Source organism: Bos indicus x Bos taurus, chromosome 5, assembly GCF_003369695.1.
Source record: "Bos indicus x Bos taurus breed Angus x Brahman F1 hybrid chromosome 5, Bos_hybrid_MaternalHap_v2.0, whole genome shotgun sequence".
Lineage (NCBI taxonomy): Eukaryota > Metazoa > Chordata > Mammalia > Artiodactyla > Bovidae > Bos > Bos indicus x Bos taurus.
The window spans coordinates 51,663,227-51,683,796 of NC_040080.1; the positions used below are offsets into that span (position 1 = coordinate 51,663,227).

Here is a 20,570-nt window from a genome sequence, read left to right on the forward strand (position 1 = left end):
CCTGACTCTTTTGCAACCCCGTGGACTGTAGCCCACCAGGCTCCTGTGTCCATGGGATTTCCCAGGCAAGAATGCTGGAGCGGGTTGCCATTTCCTTCTCCAGGGGATCTTCCCAATCCAGAGATTGAACCCACATCTCCTGCATTGGCAGGTGGATCTTTTTAACCACTGAGCCACTAGAGAAGCAAGATTGACAGCACAGGTCACTTACATTCATATTCACTGGCTAGAAGTTGGTCAAACGGCCCTCTCTAATTGAAGAGATGCTGAGACATGTAAAGAAGTAGGTTTCGTGAGAAGCTAGCTGGTCTCTGCCAGTGTTCTACACGGCAGCTCCCTCATAAAGTTTCCCTCGTGTCGTGTAGGTCATCTGGGCTGGAATTTTGAGCAATGTCCCTGCTATTGAAGATTCAACAGACTTCTTTAAATCTGGAGCAAGCTCAATGGATGTTGCCAGGTAAAACCACCACCTTAGTGACTCACACCCCTGCACCAGGGATTTTCACTTTGACCTTGAAAATCGAATCTAAATCCTTTGTACTAGATCTCATCACTCTATCATACCCATCTATTATATTTCTCTTTCCTTCATCTTTCTTTGCTTGTTTCCATGGTCAAATACATGTATTTGTTCTCTTTTCTTTGTTGCTAACTATGAGTGTTTTCATATTGACTATACACCTAGAAAACCACCCTACTAATTGTTTATTTCACTTAAAAATATGTCTTCATATTTCACATTTCTTCAAATTTCTCATATTTCTGATTCTCCTCCAATTGGAATTGGGAAGCTCTGAGTGGAGAATGTTAATTGGAATTTTCCTATATAATTGCATCTAAAAGGATATCTAACATTGATTATGCTTACCCCAAATCTTTTTTCCTAACTCCCCAAGTTACCCAGTATGGTATATCTAGAATGAGGATTATCAGACTTCTTGCAAGAGTAAGGGTAGTCACTCTATAGTCAGAATTTCTCTGCAGAAGTTTGCAATAGGTAGAAAGGGCTAGAGGACTAGAAAGCCACCCTCTATGGCATGAAGAGCAGACCAGGATCCTAATAGTGGAGAGTCTTGTAGAGGTGCTTTTCCTTTGAGGGCCACCGTATGGCTTTTTACTAAATAAACAAGGTAAAAGTCTTCATGTTGACAAAGCAAGTGTTCTTGATGAATATTCTGTTCATGTATTCATTCATGTATTTTTTAAAATAATTTTTATTGGAGTATAGTTAACTTTCAGTGCTGTTATTTTCTGCTATATAGCAAAGTGAATCAGTTACACATTGTTGACTAAAAAATACAGTCGCAACCTGAAAGTAGAGAGTTATTTTATTTCGTGGGAATGTTTAGGACTCTGAGCCCAGGAGACAGCATCTCAGTAGCTCTGAGAAAACTGCTCCAAGGAGGCAGGAGGGGAAGTCTGGCTATATACAAGTATGCAACAAGGGGAGCAGGCCATCTGAACGTCAAAAATCAGGTATCCGAGCTAAGGAATTTGGCATTCTGTGTATGGGGAGATGCACGCCTCTGGGCTTGCTGAATTCATTCCTTTCACATGCAGCTCAGCTACCTGGGCACAATCCTGTTTCCCTGTTCACCTTGCTTCTTGCACCCCCCAGCTCCTCAACAATCCCCATGGGGGTGGCAGCATCTGCTGGATCTCAGTTTTGGGAGCCCTTATTCACATTTGGAGGCCAGAAATCACTGATAGCTATGACATTTTTTAGGAGAAGGCAATGGCACCCCTTTCCAGTACTCTTGCCTGAAAAATCCCATGGACGGAAGAGCCTGGTACGCTGCAGTCCATGGGGTCGCTAAGAGTCGGACACAACTGAGCAACTTCACTTTCACTTTTCACTTTCTGCATTGGAGAAGGAAATGGCAACCCACTCCAGTGTTCTTACCTGGAGAACCCTAGGGACGGGGGAGCCTGGTGGGCTGCCATCTATGGGGTCTCACAGAGTTGGACATGACTGAAGCAACTTAGCAGCAGCATGACATTTTTTGTTTATTGAAATGGCAGGAGATATTTTCATTTCACACATGCACATATGTTCACTCTTGTTTAGATTTTATACTCATATAGGTCACTACAGAGCATTGGGTAGAGTTCCTTGTGCTATACAGTAGGTTCTTCTTATTAGTTATCTATCTTATATACGTGTGTGTGTGTGTACACACTCAGTTGTGGTCCAACTTTTTGTGGCCCCATAGACAGTAGCCCACCAGGCTCCTCTGTCCATGGAATTTTCCAGGCAAGAACACTGGAGTGGGTTGCCATTTTGTATTCCAGGGGATCTTCCTGACCCAGGGACAAACCCACGTCTCCTGCATCTCCTGCACTGGCAGGCAGATTCTTCGCTAACTACACTGCTTGGGAAGGTTCTATTTAGTACCCACCTTAGCCATGTGGGCTTTCCTGGTGGCTCAGAGGGTAAAGAATCCGCCTGCAGTATAGGAGATGAGGGTTCGATCCCTGGGTTGGGAAGATCCCCTGAAGAAGGGTATGGCTACCCCTTCCAGTATTCTTGCCTGGGTAATTCCATGGATGGAGGAGCCTGACAGGCTACAGTCCATGGGGTCCCAAAGAGTTGAACACAACTGAGCAACTAAAACTTTCACTTAGCCATGTAATACAAACAAATGTTTGTTTTATTCTTACACCGGATCCAGAGAAAACAGTCTATGATGTGACTTTGGTCTCTCATAATGATCACAGTTCAGAACTTTTCTTTATTCTTTATTCCTTGAGTACTTTCGAAAGGATAGAAACAGATTTTATGTGCCCTTTATCACCTGCTGTGTGCTGTGCTTAGTCGCTCAGCGAAGAGTGGTGTCCAACTCTTCTCTCGAAAGTAATGAAAATATCTTTGCTTCAGTTTCTTATATTAAAAAAAATTGCCACTGTCTTTTGAGAAAGCTTTAACATTTTTTTCCTCTCAATCTCATTAATTTCTCTTACTAATATAGACGATCTCATGGACTATAAATAAGTATGTGACATACGTCCTACTTCAAAGCAACCTAAATGTAATCATACAGTCCTCGAAACTCTAAAAAAATGTAAGTAATGTGAGCTGGTTTTTCTTTTCAGACTGGTTGAAGAGATAAGACAGAAGTGTGGGGGGCTTCAGTTACAGAATGAGGATGTTTATATGGCCACCAAATTTGAAGACTTCATCCAAAAGGTCGTGAGGAAACTGAGAGGAGAGGATCAGGAAGCAGAGCTGGTGGTGGATTATGTAAGCCTGTCCGTGGTGTTGAAAAGCTACATGGTTAAGACCTTCATGCTATAGAAGAATGCTGTGCCTTTCATGCTTTTACATTTACAACTTTCTTAAAATGACAGTTTTGAGATTTTAATTCAGATACCACACATTTCACCTTTTTAAAAATGTATAATTCATTGTTTTTGAGTATATTCACTGAGTTGTGCAACCATGACCACGATCTGATTATGGGACTTTTTTTTTTTTACCTCCCCTAAAGAAACTCCATATCCACTGGCATTCATGCTCTCCTCTCCTCGGCCCTGGCACCAGGAAACCACCAATTTACTTTCTGTCTCTATGGATTTGCCTATTTGAGACATTTCATACATGTGGAATTAGGCGATATTCTTTCACTCAGCTAATGTGTTCAAGGTTCATCTAGATTCATCGACATTCTAGAGTAGATTATCACTTTATCCCTTTTCCTGGCCAAGCAATAGTCCATCATGTGGATAACTATGTTTTATTTATCCTTTCCTTGGTTGGTGTACATTTGAGTTGTTTCTGCTTTTTGGCTATTATAAATTACACTGCTATGAAAAGTCACGTAGGGTTGGCCAAAAAGTTCATTTGTGTTTTTGGTAAGATGTAACAGAAAAACCTGAATGGACTTTTTGGCCAATATAAGTTTTTGTGTGAACATATGTTCTCAATTCTCTTGGGTAAATATCTGGAAGTGGAATTGGTGAGTCATATGGGAGCTCTTGTGTTTAACTTTTTAGGAACGACCAGTCTGCTTTCCCAAGTGCCTACACCATGTTACACTGCCACTAGCCATGTAGGAAGCTTCTGATTTCTCGTGTTCTCGCCAGCATATGCTGTTGTCTGATTTTTTCTATTTCAGCTGTCCTAGTGGGTGTGAAGCAGTATCTCACTGCGGTTTTGCTTTACATTTTCCTAATGACTAGTGATACACATCTTTTCATGTGCTTATTGGCCATTTGTATATATTCTTTGGAGAAATATCTGCTCAACTCCTTTGTTGTTTGGCTGTACCAGGGGCTTGTGGGGTCTTAGTTTCTCAACCAGGGATGGAACCCAAGCCCCTGGCCGTGAGAATGCCTAGTCCTAACCACTGGACCACCAGGGAAGTCCCTCAAACCCTTCACCTGTTTTTTTAATTGGGATATTTATCTTCTTAATTTTTTAGTTGTAAATGACCTTAGTATATTTTAAATAGTAGCCCCTAATCAGATACATTATTTGTAAATATTTTCTCCCATTCTGTGGGTTTTCTTTTCACTTTTTTGATACTATCCTTTAACACACACAAGTTTTAAAATGTGATTAAGTTTGATTAATCTGTTTGTGCTTTGGCCACTTGTGCTTCTATAAGTCTTGATTTATGCCTCTTTCTCTCCTCTCTTCCTCCTTACTGCTCTTTTTTGTTAAATGGATATTGTCTAGTATGCCCTTTTAATCTCATTGTTTATTTTGCTATATACTTTTAGTTATTTCCTTAGTGGCTGAGGATTCCTAGAGACGTTTTTCTTAAAACATTCTTGCCCAGATTAATACCAGTTTAATACTAATAGTGTAGAAAAAATCTGTTGTAGTATAGCTCTGCTCCCTACCCACTTACCTGTGCTATTATTGTCATACAAATACCTCTTTATACAGTATAAGCCCATCAACATAGTCTTATAATTATCGCTTTATGCAGTTTTCTTTTAAATCAGATAGGAGAAGAAAGGAGTTTAAAATAAAAATTACATTTATATTGACTTATGTTTACCTTTGTTGGTTTTCTTTATCTTTTCAGGTAGATTTAAATCACTGTCTTGTGTTCTTTCATTCTGTCAATGACACCTTTTAGTCTTTTTCGAAAGGCAATGTGCTAGCAATGAAGTATCTTAGTTTTTGTTCGTTTGAGAATGACTTAATTTGTCCTTTGTTCTTGAAGGATATTCTTGCTGTATATGGAATTTTTGGTTGACATTCTCTTTCTTTCAGCACTTTTAATATATAATCTTATTGCTTTCTGGCCTCTGTGTTTCCGAGGATAAGTCATCTGTTAATTTTATTGAGGATCACTTTCACGTGATGAGTTGCTTCTTCTCCCTTGCTGCTTTCAAGATTCCCTTTTTGTCTTTGTCTTTTGACCATTTTATCATGATGTGTTTAGGATGGATCTCTTTGAGATTTGTCTACTTGAAGTTTATTGAGCTTCTTGGATGTGCAGATTAGTTTTTTTAATAAAATTTGGGATATTTTCTGCCATTATTTCTTCAAATATTCATTCTACCCCTTCATCCCTCTCCCCTCATTCTGAGACTCTCTTTATGCACATGTTAGTACATATGATAGTGTCCTGCAGGCTTCTAAGGCTATATTCATTTTTAAAATTATTTTTCTTTCCTATTTTCACACTGGATGTCTCCATTGACCCATTGTTTGGTTTTCTATTTCTTTCTTCTGCCTGCTTGACTCTCCTGTTGAACCCCTCTAATGACTTTTAAAATTTCAGTTATTGCTCATTGCTTTTTATGGTTAAGTAGTATTCCTTTGTAGGTTTTATATATATATATATTTTTTTGTATAGTAAAATATTATATAAATATATATATATATCTCACATCTTCATACATTGATGGACATTTAGGTTGTTTCCTTGTCTTGGCTATTGTAAATTGTGCTGCTATGAACACTGTAGTGTATGTTATCTTTTCATAATTAGAGTTTTGTCTGGATATATGCCTAGGACTAGGATTGCTGGATGATATGATACTGTTGCAGGAAGGGGACACCTTCCAGGGCCCGAAACTGGGCTCTTGTCTAACACTGGAAATGAATTGTCCGAGGAGACACATGTGCTGACAAAGCAAGAGATTTTATTGGGAAAGGGTGCCCAGATGGAGGGCAGTAGGGTAAGGGAACCCAGGAGAACTGCTCTGCCACATGGCTTGCAGTCTCAGGTTTTATGGTGATGGGATTAGTTTCCAGGTTGTCTTTAGCCAATCATCTGACTTAGAGTCCTTCCTGGTGGTGCACGCCTTGTTCAGCCAAGATGGATGCCAGAGAGAAGGATTCTAGGAGGTGGTTGGACATGTGGTGTCTCCTTTTGACCTTTCCTGAACTCTTCCGGTTGGTGGAGGCTTATTAGTTCTGTGTTCCTTACTGAGACCACCTGTCATAAAACAACTCATGCAAATTGTTACTATGGTGCCTGGCCAGGGTGGGCGGTTTCAATCAGTGTGCTTCCCCTAACAATACTACTTTTAGTTTTTTAAGGAACCTCCAGCACCCGACTCCAGTACTCTTGTCTGGAAAATCCCGTGGATGGAGGAGCCTGGTGGGCTACAGTCCATGGTGTCGCTGAGAGTCGGACACGACTGAGCGACTTCACTTTCACTTTTCACTCTTATGCATTGGAGAAAGAAATGGCAACCCACTCCAGAGTTCTTGCCTTGAGAATCCCAGGGACAGGGGAGCCTGATGGGCTGCCGTCTATGGGATCGCACAGAGTCAGACACGACTGAAGCGACTTAGCAGCAGCAGCAGCATACCATTTCCTGTAGTGGCTATACCAATTTACTTCCCACCAACAATGTAGGAGGGTTCCCTTTTCTCCACACCCTCTCCAACATTTGTTATTTGTAGACTTTTTAATGATGGCCATTCTGACCAGTGTGAGGTGGTACCTCACTGTAGTTTGGATTTGCATTTCTCTAATAATTAGTGATGATGAGCAGCAAACTACACGTTTGCTATTTTTTTGTTTCTTTTTTAAGCATCCTCAATTTCTCTATATAAAATAATTTCTTAAATCATTAAATTTTCTCTTTAATACCTTTAATTGAAGTGAGATTTTATGCCAATAGTTCTCTTTCACATATATTATTTTAATTATGTCTCTTAATGATTGTATGAGGCAGGTATATTATCATTTTATTGTTGAAACAAACCGAGATTTATAGAGGTTAATGGACGAATATAAATTCACTTGCCAGCTAATAGTACAGACTACAATTTAAGCAGCACATATGTAAGAGGGGGAGACTGAAAATGGGGAAGGAGACTGGAAAGAAAACTTAAAATGTCACCAGTATGAAAGTAAAGAGTGTTGATGGGCAATTTCAAAAATTTGCGTGACAGCAATGGCTGAACTCCACAAGTGGTGGCACTAGATGGCGGTGTTTCCATTATCTGGAGATCTTCTGAGTCATCTTTCATCTCAACGAGGAAGAGACAGATCTTTACAATGCCCGACTCAGACCACTTTGGTCGTCACAGAAGCTGACCTCCTGTCTCAATGGCCACTCTAAGCATCATAAGGCCTAACTATTACATCTGCTTGTCTCTTCTGAACAGTAAGCACTGGAGTCCCACTGACAACTTTTCTGTCTGCATTAGTGAATAAGCTTCTTTTTTGCATAAATATAGAAATCTGTTGATTTTATTAATGTAACTCTCTCTCTTAGGTTTCAAAGGAGATCAATGACATGACAGTAAAAATGCCATATCAGTGTTTCATAAATGGACAGTTCACAGATGCTGAAGATGGACAGACTTATGATACTATCAACCCAACAGATGGATCTGTGAGTTGTGATTTAGTGTGTGCAGTAACCACTGATCATGGATTTTTTTTCATTTATACACCATTATAAAACAGTCTTTAGAATTACTTATTCTATTACTCTGTCTCTCTATTATTCTGTTACTCTGTCTGAGCACTTAATATAAATGTACTTCATGTATTCTTTTAAACTATTCAGCTCTGGTTCTGGCTGCTGTTATCTACTGTAACTTACTTTTAAGAATGAATATTTATGATGAATTTAGATGGGTCACTATACCTATATACATACAGAAGTACAATTCCACATGGAGCTGTATATGTGAGAAAAATCTCAGAATTTGCAAGCTCATGGTGAGAAATTCAGCGTTCCTTAGGCGGGAGAAGAAATAGGTACAGTTTCCTACATGTGTCTTCTCATAGTGTAGTGTGAATGAGAAGTACTGAATTTTAGGCTCACAATTTTCGTGTTAAAATGGTTTCTTTTTCTTTACTGTATTACCAGAAGTTTACTGTAAGTATTGATTTTCCATCATCAAAACTCTTTGAATTTTATGGCATAATATTAATCTCAAGAAAAAGTTGTATATCTCTCTATAAAAATAGTCTATAACCTATGTTTTCTTACCTTGAAATAGACGATATGCAAAGTATCCTATGCGTCTTTGGTGGATGTTGATAAAGCAGTAGCAGCAGCAAAAGATGCTTTTGAAAACGGTGAATGGGGAAGAATGAATGCACGAGACAGAGGAAGATTGATGTATCGGTATGATTTTTTTAAGAGTACGAGTCTGAGGACTTCCCTGGTGGTCCAGCGGCTAAGATTTCACGCTCCCAATGCAGAGGGCCCAGGTTTGATCCCTGGTCAGGGAACTAGATCCCACATGCTACAACTGAAGATCCTGTATGCTGCAGCTAAGACCTGGTGCAGCCAAATAAATAAAAATTTAAAAAAAAAAAAAAAGAGCACAAGTCTGTGGCCTTTGGATACTGACTAACATTGCCAAGATTTAAAAAAATTTTTCAAGACTTTCTATTATGCACCTATTAGATAGTATATCTTTTGTTACTTCCATCATATAAACTCCCATATATGGGAGTTCCTGATTTTTGTATTTTTGCTTGTTTCAGTCATCATCCCTGTATGAGCAGTTTAGTAAAGGACTACTTATTTGTAAAGATGTAAGCAAGGTCAAGGGAATTCATTATCAAGGATAATGAAGCACTCAGGCTGGAGGGGTAAAACAGGGAAACTGCTCTTACTGCAAGGCCTAATGGGACAGAGGAAGGGGCTGTTACTAGAATCTGGCAAGATCTGTGGCTGCAGGAGGAGACCACACCCGTGGGTTTCAGTGGAAGGACACAGCAGCTACCGCTGCCCATCCACAGCCTACCAGTCAGCCATCCCCAGACCACTTTATCCTCCAGTTTGGCAGTCTCCTGGGGCTGCCTCCCACTGGCCTGTCATTAGCCATGTCCAGTGAGAGAACCCAGAAGCCTGTGATGTAATCTGTAAAAGTCATCCTCCAGGGGTCACAGAGCAGGGCGGAGACTGGATTACAAGCAGCACATGGAGAACATCCAGCACCCTGCTGTTTCCACAGAGAAATTTTAAATCTACTTGATGTGTGAGGAGTAGAAACAAGGAGGAAAAACATGAAGGCTTGGAAAGGGTGTTATAAATTGGTAGCTGAGTATGCCAAGCGTAATTAGATTCAATCCCAGATTCAGTTTTCTGCTTACTAAATGACAAATAGCTGATCTTGCTCAAAAGATCTCCTAGAGCAGGATCTGGAAGAAATATTAGGGAGGAAGGTTCCAAGCCTGACCTGGAATGGTCTGAAAGAAACGGGTCAGAACCATGAAAGGAAGGAAGGAAGGAAAACAAATGGAAGAGGTAGACACAAAAGATGAATTTTGACTATTTCATAGTCATTAGTCAGTTTCTAGGTATCTTTCCACAGAAACCAGACAAACAGAAGCCTGTTGTGGTGTTTATAGTTCATTCCATGTATTTCTGTCTTGTCCTTTTCAGCCAGTGTTGGAAATATTTCTACACCAACCAGAAATCCTCAGGTGTTCGTGGGTTCTCCAGGGGTGTGGGTCGCCCTCTAACATCTCCCAGTGTATTCAGGAACTATCCACGTTCCCACTGTGTTCTGTCACTGATCTCCTTGGCTGACTGTGACTCCATCACTCTTACTTCTTATGCGTCTATAATGCGAATGATACAGACTTCCAACACCCTCTGCCTCTTCATGATAACTCTTAAATTGTTCATGCAATTATTAGTTCAATGCCTGTCTTCCCTATGAGACCACGTTCTCCATGAGGACGGGGACCTGGTCCATTTGTGTGAATTCTCAGCCCTTAGGAGGACGCCTTTTACACAGTAGAGACTCAATATCTGTTGAATGGATTTCTTTCACTGGCCAACAGACTTGCAGACCTAATGGAAGAGAAACAAGAAGAACTGGCAACCATCGAAGCCCTCGATTCAGGGGCTGTCTACACCTTGGCTCTGAAGACTCACATTGGAATGTCTGTGCAAACATTCAGATACTTTGCTGGCTGGTGTGACAAAATTCAGGTAAGTGCAAAATGTTGTTTGTTTCCGTGGAGATCATTCCTAGAGGAAAATGGACGAATGTTTGTTAGTTTATAAAGACCCCTTGTCAGAGTCACCACTTCCGTAGGTTTTCTCATCTGATCCTCATAACAGTTATCTGAGGTAGGTAGATAGTTGTCAACTCTTATTACAGGTGAAGAAACTGAGGCTTGAGGACAATGAATGACTTACCTATGGTCACATAGTAAGTAGAGCTAGGATTTGAACTCAAGATTTTTCTGAGCTTGAAATCTAATATTGTTCTTTGTTTTGTACTATAATATCTCTTGAGAGCATCTAATAGTCTTGTTGGCATATAGACAGAAGCTTGATATAATGGAGGAATTGAAGACTCAAATACCTAAGGAGGTCAGAGAGCTAACATAGTTGGGCTATGCAGACTGGTTATAAGAAAAATTTCTTAAAAACATAAATTTGATAAAAATGTCAATTTCCTTCTTCTTACAAGAAAATAAATAGCACATGTGTGATGATAAATGGCAACTACACTTGGCTTTGGTATTGAGATACAGAAGAGAAATAGGGCTTGCAGCAAACAGCAGAATGCATGCCACTTCTGGTCTCATGGTAACCACTGAAGCACCAGCCATCACAGCCACATTCCTAAAAGCCAGGAGTAAGTGGGAAAGAGGGAGAAAGGTAAAAGGACTTTAAGAAACATTCCCATCCTCCCTACACTTTGTGTTTGTATCTCCCATTGGCTGTCTCTATCTGCTAAGGATACTGGGAAAGTTTTTTCTGGTCACATTGCTGTACCATCATTTTTATAGAATCAGAGAGACCACCTGGTTCCAGGCCTCATCCTTGCCACTTACTAGCAGTTGTTGTTATTTACCTCTCTCAGCCTTACTTTCCTCATCTGTAAAATGGTCATGATAATCCATACCTTGCAAACTACGTTATGAGAATTAGAAATGAGTGTTTATATACTACAAGTGTTTATATATACAGAATTAAAGTCTGTACTATAGTAGGTCTTGCACATAAGTGTAGTTTTTATTATTGTTCAGCTACAAAGTCATAAGTATTTAGTAAGAGCAATTTAAGTCCATCCTTTATTCTCAATTATGAAATCCAAATAGTTCTGAAACCTGAAAATTGATTTGTTTGATTGACTCAAACTCATTTGGTGCCAAAATCTTACCCAAACCAACATGAGTCTATAAGTTTTATTCATCTTCAGTTCAGTTCAGTTCAGTTCAGTTCAGTCTCTCAGTTGTGTCCGACTCTTCGCAACCCCATGAATCGCAGCACGCCAGGCCTCCCTGTCCATCATCAACTCCCGGAGTTCACTCAGACTCACGTCCATCGAGTCAGTGATGCCATCCAGCCATCTCATCCTCTGTTGTCCCCTTCTCCTCCTGCCCCTAATCCCTCCCAGCATCAGAGTCTTTTCCAATGAGTCAACTCTTCGCATGAGGTGGCCAAAGTACTGGAGTTTCAGCTTCAGCATCATTCCTTCCAAAGAAATCCCAGGGCTGATCTCTTTCAGAATGGACTGGTTGGATCTCCTTGCGATCCAAGGGACTCTCAAGAGTCTTCTCCAACACCACAGTTCAAAAGCATCAATTCTTCGGTGCTCAGCCTTCTTCACAGTCCAACTCTCACATCCATACATGACCACAGGAAAAACCATAGCCTTGACTAGATGGACCTTTGTTGGCAAAGTAATGTCTCTGCTTTTGAATATGCTATCTATGTTGGTCATAACTTTCCTTCCAAAGAGTAAGCGTCTTTTAATTTCATGGCTGCAGTCACCATCTGCAGTGATTTTGGAGCCCCAAAAAATAAAGTCTGACACTGTTTCCATTGTTTCCCCATCTATTTCCCATGAAGTGATGGGACCGTATGCCATGATCTTCGTTTTCTGAACGTTGAGCTTTAAGCCAACTTCTTCATTCTCCACTTTCACTTTCATCAAGAGGCTTTTTAGTTCCTCTTCACTTTCTGCCATAAGGGTGGTGTCATCTGCATACCTGAGGTTATTGGTATTTCTCCCGGCAATCTTGACTCCAGCTTTAGAGTGAATACTCATAGTTCACTGAATAAGTGTTCAGTGGGTTGCCTTTCCCTTCTCCAGGGGATCTTCCCAATCCAAGGATCGAACCTAGGTCTCCTGCATTGTAGGTAGATTCTTTACCATCTGAATCACCAGAGAAGCCCAAGATGACTGGAGTGGGTAGCCTATTCCTTCTCCAGAGGATCTTCCTGACCAAGGAATCAAACCAGGGTCTCCTGCATTGCAGGTGGATTCTTTACTAGCTGAGCTACCAGGAAAGCCCTGGATAAATACTAATATGCTTGATTATGGGAGGCAACCCCAAACATTAATGGGGGTTATAGATATTATAACATTATATAAGGTATTGTTTATGCATTATATTATGTTTCTAAAGTCAAATTCTGAATCCCAAAGCACACCTGACCCTAGGGTTTCAGATGAGAGATTATACACTTGTATTAGTAACAGCAATAATATTTTATGTGGCAAAACAGATGGATAGTTTCAGTTAAAGATTACTGCCAAAAATCAGTTGGGATCAAATTTAGCTGCATATAATAGAAAACCCAACCAAAGAGTCTTTTTATCTCACTTTCAAGGAGTCCAAGAGCAGGCAATCAAGACTAGTCTGAGACAGGAAGATTCCTTCTCTCTCTTTGCCAGGCCATCCTTAGTACCATGTGACTGCTACCGTCACGGCTGCCTCTTGGTGTCATGATAGCCACTGCAGCACCAGCCTTTTTAGCAACATTCTGGAAGGAAGAATGAAGAAGTGAGGGAATAGGTAAAACAGCACTTGTTTTAGCTGAGTCAGCCTACTTTAAAGAGTGTTCCCCTTCCAGTGCATTGTACTTACATCTTCCATTAATCATCACCATTTGCTATGGAAACTGGGGAACATAGTACTTTACCTGGCACATTGCCATCCCCATTATTAACCAAGGGTTTCTGTTACTAAGAACAGAGGGGAGAATAGATATTGGGCAGGCAATTAACATTCTCTGCCATGCCCAGAAATTGGGAATGGAGATGATCAAATTAGAATTATGTGTTTTTTTTCTCCTGTGTCTTAGTTCTTTTGAGAAGGGCATAGCAGTTCCTTTTTAGGTGTGGCTATGTTTCTTATAAATTGAACACTGCTTCTTTTCTCAAACTGTTGATTTTGTATTGGGATATAGCTGATTACCAATGTTGTGGTAGTTTCAGGTGAACAGCTAAAGGACTCAGCCATGTACAGGTATCCATTCTCCCCCAAATTCCCCTCCTATCCAGGCTGACACATAACATTGAATAGAGTTCCATGTGAACACTGCTTTTTTAAATATCAGCTAAGAGAAAGTAAGAGAGGCAGATAGAAAATGGATTCATTGAGATTAAATTTACTCATTTAAATTAATAAAGTAGGAACTTCCCTGGCAGTCTAGTGGTTAAAACTCCATGCTTCCAGTGCAGTGGGTGCAAGTTTGATCCCTGGTTGGGGAACTGAGATCCCACATGCTGCATGGCAAAGAAAAAAAAAATGAAATTAGTAAAGTAGTATCAACCTTTTTTATTCTTTAGGGTTCTACAATTCCCATCAACCAGGCCCGTCCAAACCGCAATCTGACCTTTACCAAGAAGGAGCCACTTGGGTAAGACAAGGAGAGTGCCTCTGAGTGGCGTGTGTTAAGTTAGTTTGAGGGGACTGAGGCTGTCTCTTTCTCCTCTTGCAGAGTCTGTGCCATTATCATCCCCTGGAATTACCCGCTGATGATGCTGGCATGGAAGAGTGCCGCGTGTCTGGCAGCAGGCAACACCTTAGTGCTCAAGCCGGCGCAGGTAAGACACGCGAGACCAGGTGTGGCATCTACCCCTCCCACAGACGTACGTTGACAAATATTATTTCTTGAAAAAAATGGGATCATATATTACACCATCTTTTCATATATCCTGGGCATCTTTTCATATTAGTAAATATTCATTTTTAATAGCTACCCAAAATGGGGATTCCAGACTTTAGAACATCCATGAGAATGGAAGCAGCATAGTGTATGTCAGTGAAATCCCCTGAATTTCTACAAACCAGTTCAGTGCTTGCAAAATGCCACATGCCCCGAACTGAGGGAGTTATTTAGAGTAGTTATGAAATAGCAAAAGAAGTTTTATGCAGGCATTCAAATTTTAATTGTCAAAAATATTGTAAAGTTATTTACAATAAGATGTGGGAAAAGCATGCAAATAATGTACATAATTGTAGCTGTTTGAAATATATATGTATGTGTAAAACAGGAAGTTAGTTTAAAAATAAATGATAGAGTTCTCAAAAACATCTTTTCAATGCTAGAGTAGCTTTTCAAGAAAAAAAAAACGTAGCAAACTTAACACCTGGCTAAGCATTTCCTCCAGACAGTGCACAGGAGTGGACATTCTGAGGTACCCAAGTTGGTGGGGAAAGCTTGGTCTCTATTCAAGAAGAGTCTACAGTTTGTTACCTATTATTTTTTTATTTCTTCTTTTAGGATTAAAAATTTTTTTTTCATTTGGAGCAACTATATAGTCATGTGACCACAGCCATCTTGTTTTCCTCATTAAAAAAAAGATATACATTCAAAATTTTTTAAATTAAAAAAATACAAAGAGATAGATGATGAAAAGTCTCCCTCTTATTCTCCTGGCTAACAAGTTTACCTCCCTGAGGCAACGAGTGTTTTTGTTATTTATTAGTTTCTGAGGTATTCCAGATATATTCTCTGTGTATACAAGCATATTTTTTAAATTAAATAATTAGGTAATTTTAAAAATATTTTTTAACCAACTGAAAACCACACAGGAGGAAAAGGGTTAATGAGAAATTGCTAATCAAGAGGCATAAAATTTCAATTATGTAAGATGAGTAAGTTCTAGAGGTCTGCTATACATCATATTACTGGACATGAATTTGCACAAACTCCAGGAAATGGTGGAGAACAGGGAAACCTGGCATGCTGGGAAGTCCATGGGGTCACAAAGAGTCAGACATGACTTAGCAGTTGAACAACCATAATGTTGTATTGTACACTAAACAAATTGTTAAGAGGGTAGAGGTCATGTTAAGTGTTCTTAGCACAATACAATACAATATAAAAATAAAATGAAGTAAAATAGAAGCACTCTCTACATACTTACCAAAAAGGGAAAAAACTTAAAAAAAAAAAGTTTCCAGTGTAAAAAATGTGTTAGTCACTCAGTTGTGTCCGAGTCTTTTCGACCCCATGGACTATAGTCTGCCAGGCTCCTCTATCCATGGAATTCTTCAGGCAAGAATACTGGAGTGGGTTGCCATTTCCTTCTCCAAGGGATTTTCCCAACCCAGGGATAGAACCCTGGTCTCCTTCATTGGAGGCAGATTCTTTACCATGTGAGCCACTAGGTAAGCCCAGTGTAAAAAATAAACAGTATTTTATTTAACCTATACCTAATTAATGGATATTGAGATTTTCCCGCCTTTTTGCTGTTATAAACTGTGTTACAATTAATAACCTTTTAAATGTAGCATCATAGGACTTCCCTGGCAGTCCAGTGACTAAGACTCTGAGCTTCCAGTGTAAGGCACGTGGGTTTGATCCCTGGTCAGGGAACTAAGATCCCATATGCAGCACAGCAAAAAAAAATTTTTTTAATTGAAAAAAATATACAGCTTCATGCACATATGCAACTATCTTTGTAAGATATGTTCCTAATAGCAGAATCACTTAGTTAATAGATCCATGTTTTGTGTGATAGATATTGGCTCATTCTTTCACAAGGATTGAGTAATTCACCAGCATCCTGTATGAGTGCTGTTTCTCCCGAGCAGCAGCACTCATTAAACAGCAAAAAACTAGTAAAATGAAGAGAGGAGGCAGATAACTTAGCCCAGCAGTGCTCAATCCTGGCTGCACATTAGAATTGTCTTTTAAATTCTCTCTAGAATTTAAAATTCTAAATTTTAGAATTCTCTTTTAAAAATACTAATACCTTGGCCCCACTGGCAGAGATTCTGATTTAACTGGTCTGGGTCAGAGGCCAGACCTTGGTATTACTTAACTTCTTCACATTAGTTTCTAAGGTACAGCCAGAGTTGAGAACCACTAGATGGTGGTATCCAAAGACAGTGCTAAGCATTGGAAAACTCCAGTGACTACACGGAATATTCAAAAATTACAAACATGTATCGAGTGCACACTAATTGTCAGGCATATTATCAGTGACAAAGACATGAAATTTCTGTCCCATGGAAATTACTAATTCAGGATAGTTTTTAAAAGTCTTTCTAATCATGATGATTTCATACTAGAATTTTCTTTAACTATAGTAGATATAAAGCCACTATTTGAAATATCTTCTTGCCAATTTTAAATATTTGAGCATTTGAAAAATTTCTCCTCAAGTATAACTAGGTTGACATTTTTTTAAACGTCATAATGTTTATTGCCATGGACCTGTTACTTGAAGGAGGAAAAATGTGAACCCTGTTTTTTTGTTGTTGTTGCTTGTGTTTGTCCTATTAATATTACTGTTTATTATGCAGTTTCTATATAGATTCCTTTTCAGTCTCTTGACCATTTTATTAGCTAAAACAACAATATAGTCTATGAATATGCAAGCAGGCCTGTAAACTCCAACACATGGCAATATCCTGAAAGCATAGTGAGCAAGTGAGGAAGCCACAGTCTGTCCCTTGGCCTTGTGAGCTCCTGTTCTTTCCTAGGACACCACACTTACCTGTGATCAGTGATCCTCTGACCTTCATTCAGACAGAGTGAGAGTACCGTTATCCAGCCCCATATTAACTGTTAGCTATGTTTGATTTATTTCCTGTCTTTCTCTGTTAAAATATAGAAATAGAAGCTCTACTATTTTTCTATTCACAACTCAATTTTCGTCCATTCCATTTTTTGAGACCAAGCTAACAGAATACTAATTTAAGACTTAATCAGCATTGGTTTTTCAGTGTAAACACATTACTCTCATTTTGCTTCTGAGATATGCATTGCTGTAATAGATCTTTAAGATGAGATCCATAACTATACCACTCTTTTTGGTAAAAAGAAAGGGAAAATATTATGTGTTCACTGAGCAAAAAGAAACATGGTAAGGATAATGAGACTAATGAGGTTGATTAACTTGGGAGGATGACCTAGGAAGGATGGGGGAAGGGGTTCTCAGGAGAACACGTCTTTGAATGTACTGTTGTATAATCCTCACTTTTGGAAGCATGTTTCCCATACTCTACAAAACAACAAATGAACAAATAAAGAAAAAAATATAATCAACATAGCTGAGGCCAACATTGAATACAAAAAAAATCAATTAAGCCAAATTTCAAATTAATAACAGCATCACGCTAAAAGCAATGAGGAAGGACTAACCCAAGAAACTTTTGATTGACATTTGGACTATATGGCCTCAGACTGGAGGCAAAAACACTGTAAATAATATTGAAGTTAGTAGGCTTCTTTTTCATAGGCTTAGTAATTTTCAAAATATTTTCTGTATATTTTAAGACTAAGCAAATAAGTAAAATATATTGTGGATGTTGAGATTATATCATACTCCTTAAACAGTTCAAAAACACAGAGAGCGAGGAAGAGGATAAAGCAAACAGTAAAATATTAACATTTGAAGAATGTGGGTGACAGATACATAGGAATTCTTTGTACTGTTTTTTGCAACTTTGCTATAAGTCAGAAATTACGTAAAAGTAAGAGAAAAAATAAACTCTAGTAAAAACAACAACAACACTAGTGTGGCCATAAAAGGATAGCTGGGTATTGGTCCACAGGACAGGACAGAGTCTGAAGAAGGCAATTTCTGTCTACTTCTGCTCAGGTCACGCCCTTGACTGCTTTGAAGTTTGCTGAGCTCTCTGTTAAAGCAGGCTTTCCGAAGGGGGTAATCAACATCATTCCAGGCTCAGGTAAGCCAAGAACCTACTTTGCTGTAACTAATGAACAGTTTTCCCACTCGAGTCTTGTCCTGACATAGCTGTTGGATTGGTCAAAAAGTTCATTCGGGCTTTTCCATGCCATCCTATGGAAAAACCTGAATGAACATTCTGTCCAATCCAAAATATTAAAACTAAATACAGTTTAGCAACAGTGCAATAGAAACATGTGCTAATATCTTAAAGTGGAAATACAGTGGCAGGTGAATTGGGTGGGAGGGTGGAAGTTGTACAACATCATAAAACTACCCTATGGTGTCCCATTTCCGTTTTTTAAAATTACTTTAGAAGATTAAAAAAATTGAGACATAACCCATCTTTGGGGTACTGACAATTGCATGGAAGACATTATTCAGATTTTTGTCACGCTGTTATTATTATAGAAAATGTAAAACTAAGATTTAAATGAGAGCTTGGAAAACTGCTTCAGTGAATTCAAAGACACCTCTACCCTAAGACCTTGATAAAGTTTTAATTTGTGTTTTATTCCATTAATCGCACAGGTGGTGTAGTGGGACAGCACCTTTCAGAGCACCCTGATATCCGCAAACTTGGTTTCACTGGTTCCACTCTGATTGGCAAACAAATCATGAAGAGGTATTGGCTTTAGTGTGCTGATTTGCTAAGGATCCTGTTAAACCAGGTCTTTGGCTTTGTGTTTACTTTTTTAAATAAGGTGCTTTTGGAAGGAGAAAAATCACATCGAATGTAGAAGAGAAATCCTATCACAGCAGGGTACTGAAATGTTTGAATACAGTAAAATACTTTCTAAAGTGTAAAACCCAAAGTCAGTAAAACCAGAGATGTATTGAAAGCCTGCAGGCTTCTGGTAGCTTTAACAATCTGGCACAAAAAATTTTTGATACTAAAACTGTGGCCCAAATTGGTTTTGGAAGCCTAAGTAAGAAACTGAAAAGACATACAAAAGACAAATCTGGATTATTTATAAAATGCATTCCTGAAAAACAGTAACATTAGTTCAAAAAAATGCAAACCATCCAAATGTCTAAAATAAGGCAGTGGTTAAAGTTTGTTAACATAATGGAATACTGTGCGGTCAGGGAGAATTTTTAATAACTCTAGACTGTTATTAAATGGTAAATGGAAAGAAAAATAAGGTATAAAATTGTACATATTGGGTAATCCTAACTATGTTAACTAAGGCAAAGGCTGTGTTTGGAAACAGACCAGAAACAAGTATATCAAAATGGTTAAAAAAGAAAATAGTCATCACTGAGCCATGGAATGGAATTTTGTGATTTTTTTTCCTTCTTTCTGAATTTCTAAATGTATTTTAAATGCTTTAAATAACAAATTTTTTGCAAATAGGAAGTAATAAACAGAATTTTAATAACTTCTAAAAATGGATATTTTCCTCCAGTGTGCCAGTAATCTAGTTAAATGTTAAGTTCTTTGCCAGGCCTTTATGTAATCAAAATTCTTACACCCAAAGAATGTATTCACCCATGAGAATCTCTAATTATTTGACCACAGAATTTTTAAAAGACGCAATTCTTACAGAAGATTTCTAACAGTCACAAAGCTCACAGAATAGTGTAATGAACCTCCATGTACGTGCTCATCACCCAGCTTCAGCTGTCATCACCATTCTACCATGCATGTTTTGTCTTTGAATAAGTTTCTTAATATTTCTGAGGCTCAATTATATTTTACATCCTAAGTAGTAATTGTGTCCAAGAAATAAGAGAAAGAAACTGAGAGAGTAAATGCTCATATTCCATTTATTTTTCTCCAGCTGTGCTATAAGCAACTTGAAGAAAGTTTCCCTTGAACTTGGTGGAAAATCCCCACTTATAATATTCAGTGACTGTGAACTTGACAAGGCTGTGCGAATGGTAAGAGGAGATCAAGTCCAGTGAAATAGGTGCTACTTCTGAAACACATTTCAGCTTCTTGTTCATCAGGTGCCTTAAAATGAGGTCTGGTTTTATCTGACCATAAACAGAAACCATTCTCTTTATGCTTCAATTTGGGATTGCTCAGGGCACTTAATTTAAAAAATAATGTCATTATAATTAGAGGTGTTTTTAAAACTTGGAGGCCAGCTTTTTACAAACAGATGAAGAGGTTTATAAACATTCATGATTTATATAAACCGATGTAGAGATTCTAAAAGCAAAATTTGGCATGCAAATATTACATTTAAATGTATAGTCTACATTTTCTTATAACACAAAATCTTTT

The 20,570-nt window shown here is 38.7% G+C and overlaps 1 protein-coding gene across 2 annotated transcripts in view; it reads left to right on the plus strand.

Moving 5' to 3' along the window:
• The window catches only part of ALDH1L2 (aldehyde dehydrogenase 1 family member L2), a 62,387-nt gene that overhangs the window by 27,495 nt on the left and 14,322 nt on the right, over positions 1–20,570 (plus strand). For both annotated transcript variants that reach the window (XM_027541909.1, XM_027541908.1), the window contains exons 9-18: positions 366–457; positions 3,094–3,241; positions 7,693–7,812; positions 8,429–8,556; positions 10,230–10,380; positions 13,982–14,052; positions 14,134–14,239; positions 18,251–18,338; positions 18,869–18,962; positions 20,122–20,221. In XM_027541909.1, coding sequence (XP_027397710.1) covers positions 366–457; positions 3,094–3,241; positions 7,693–7,812; positions 8,429–8,556; positions 10,230–10,380; positions 13,982–14,052; positions 14,134–14,239; positions 18,251–18,338; positions 18,869–18,962; positions 20,122–20,221 — 1,098 coding nt within the window. The remainder of the gene's footprint in view (positions 1–365; positions 458–3,093; positions 3,242–7,692; positions 7,813–8,428; positions 8,557–10,229; positions 10,381–13,981; positions 14,053–14,133; positions 14,240–18,250; positions 18,339–18,868; positions 18,963–20,121; positions 20,222–20,570) is intronic.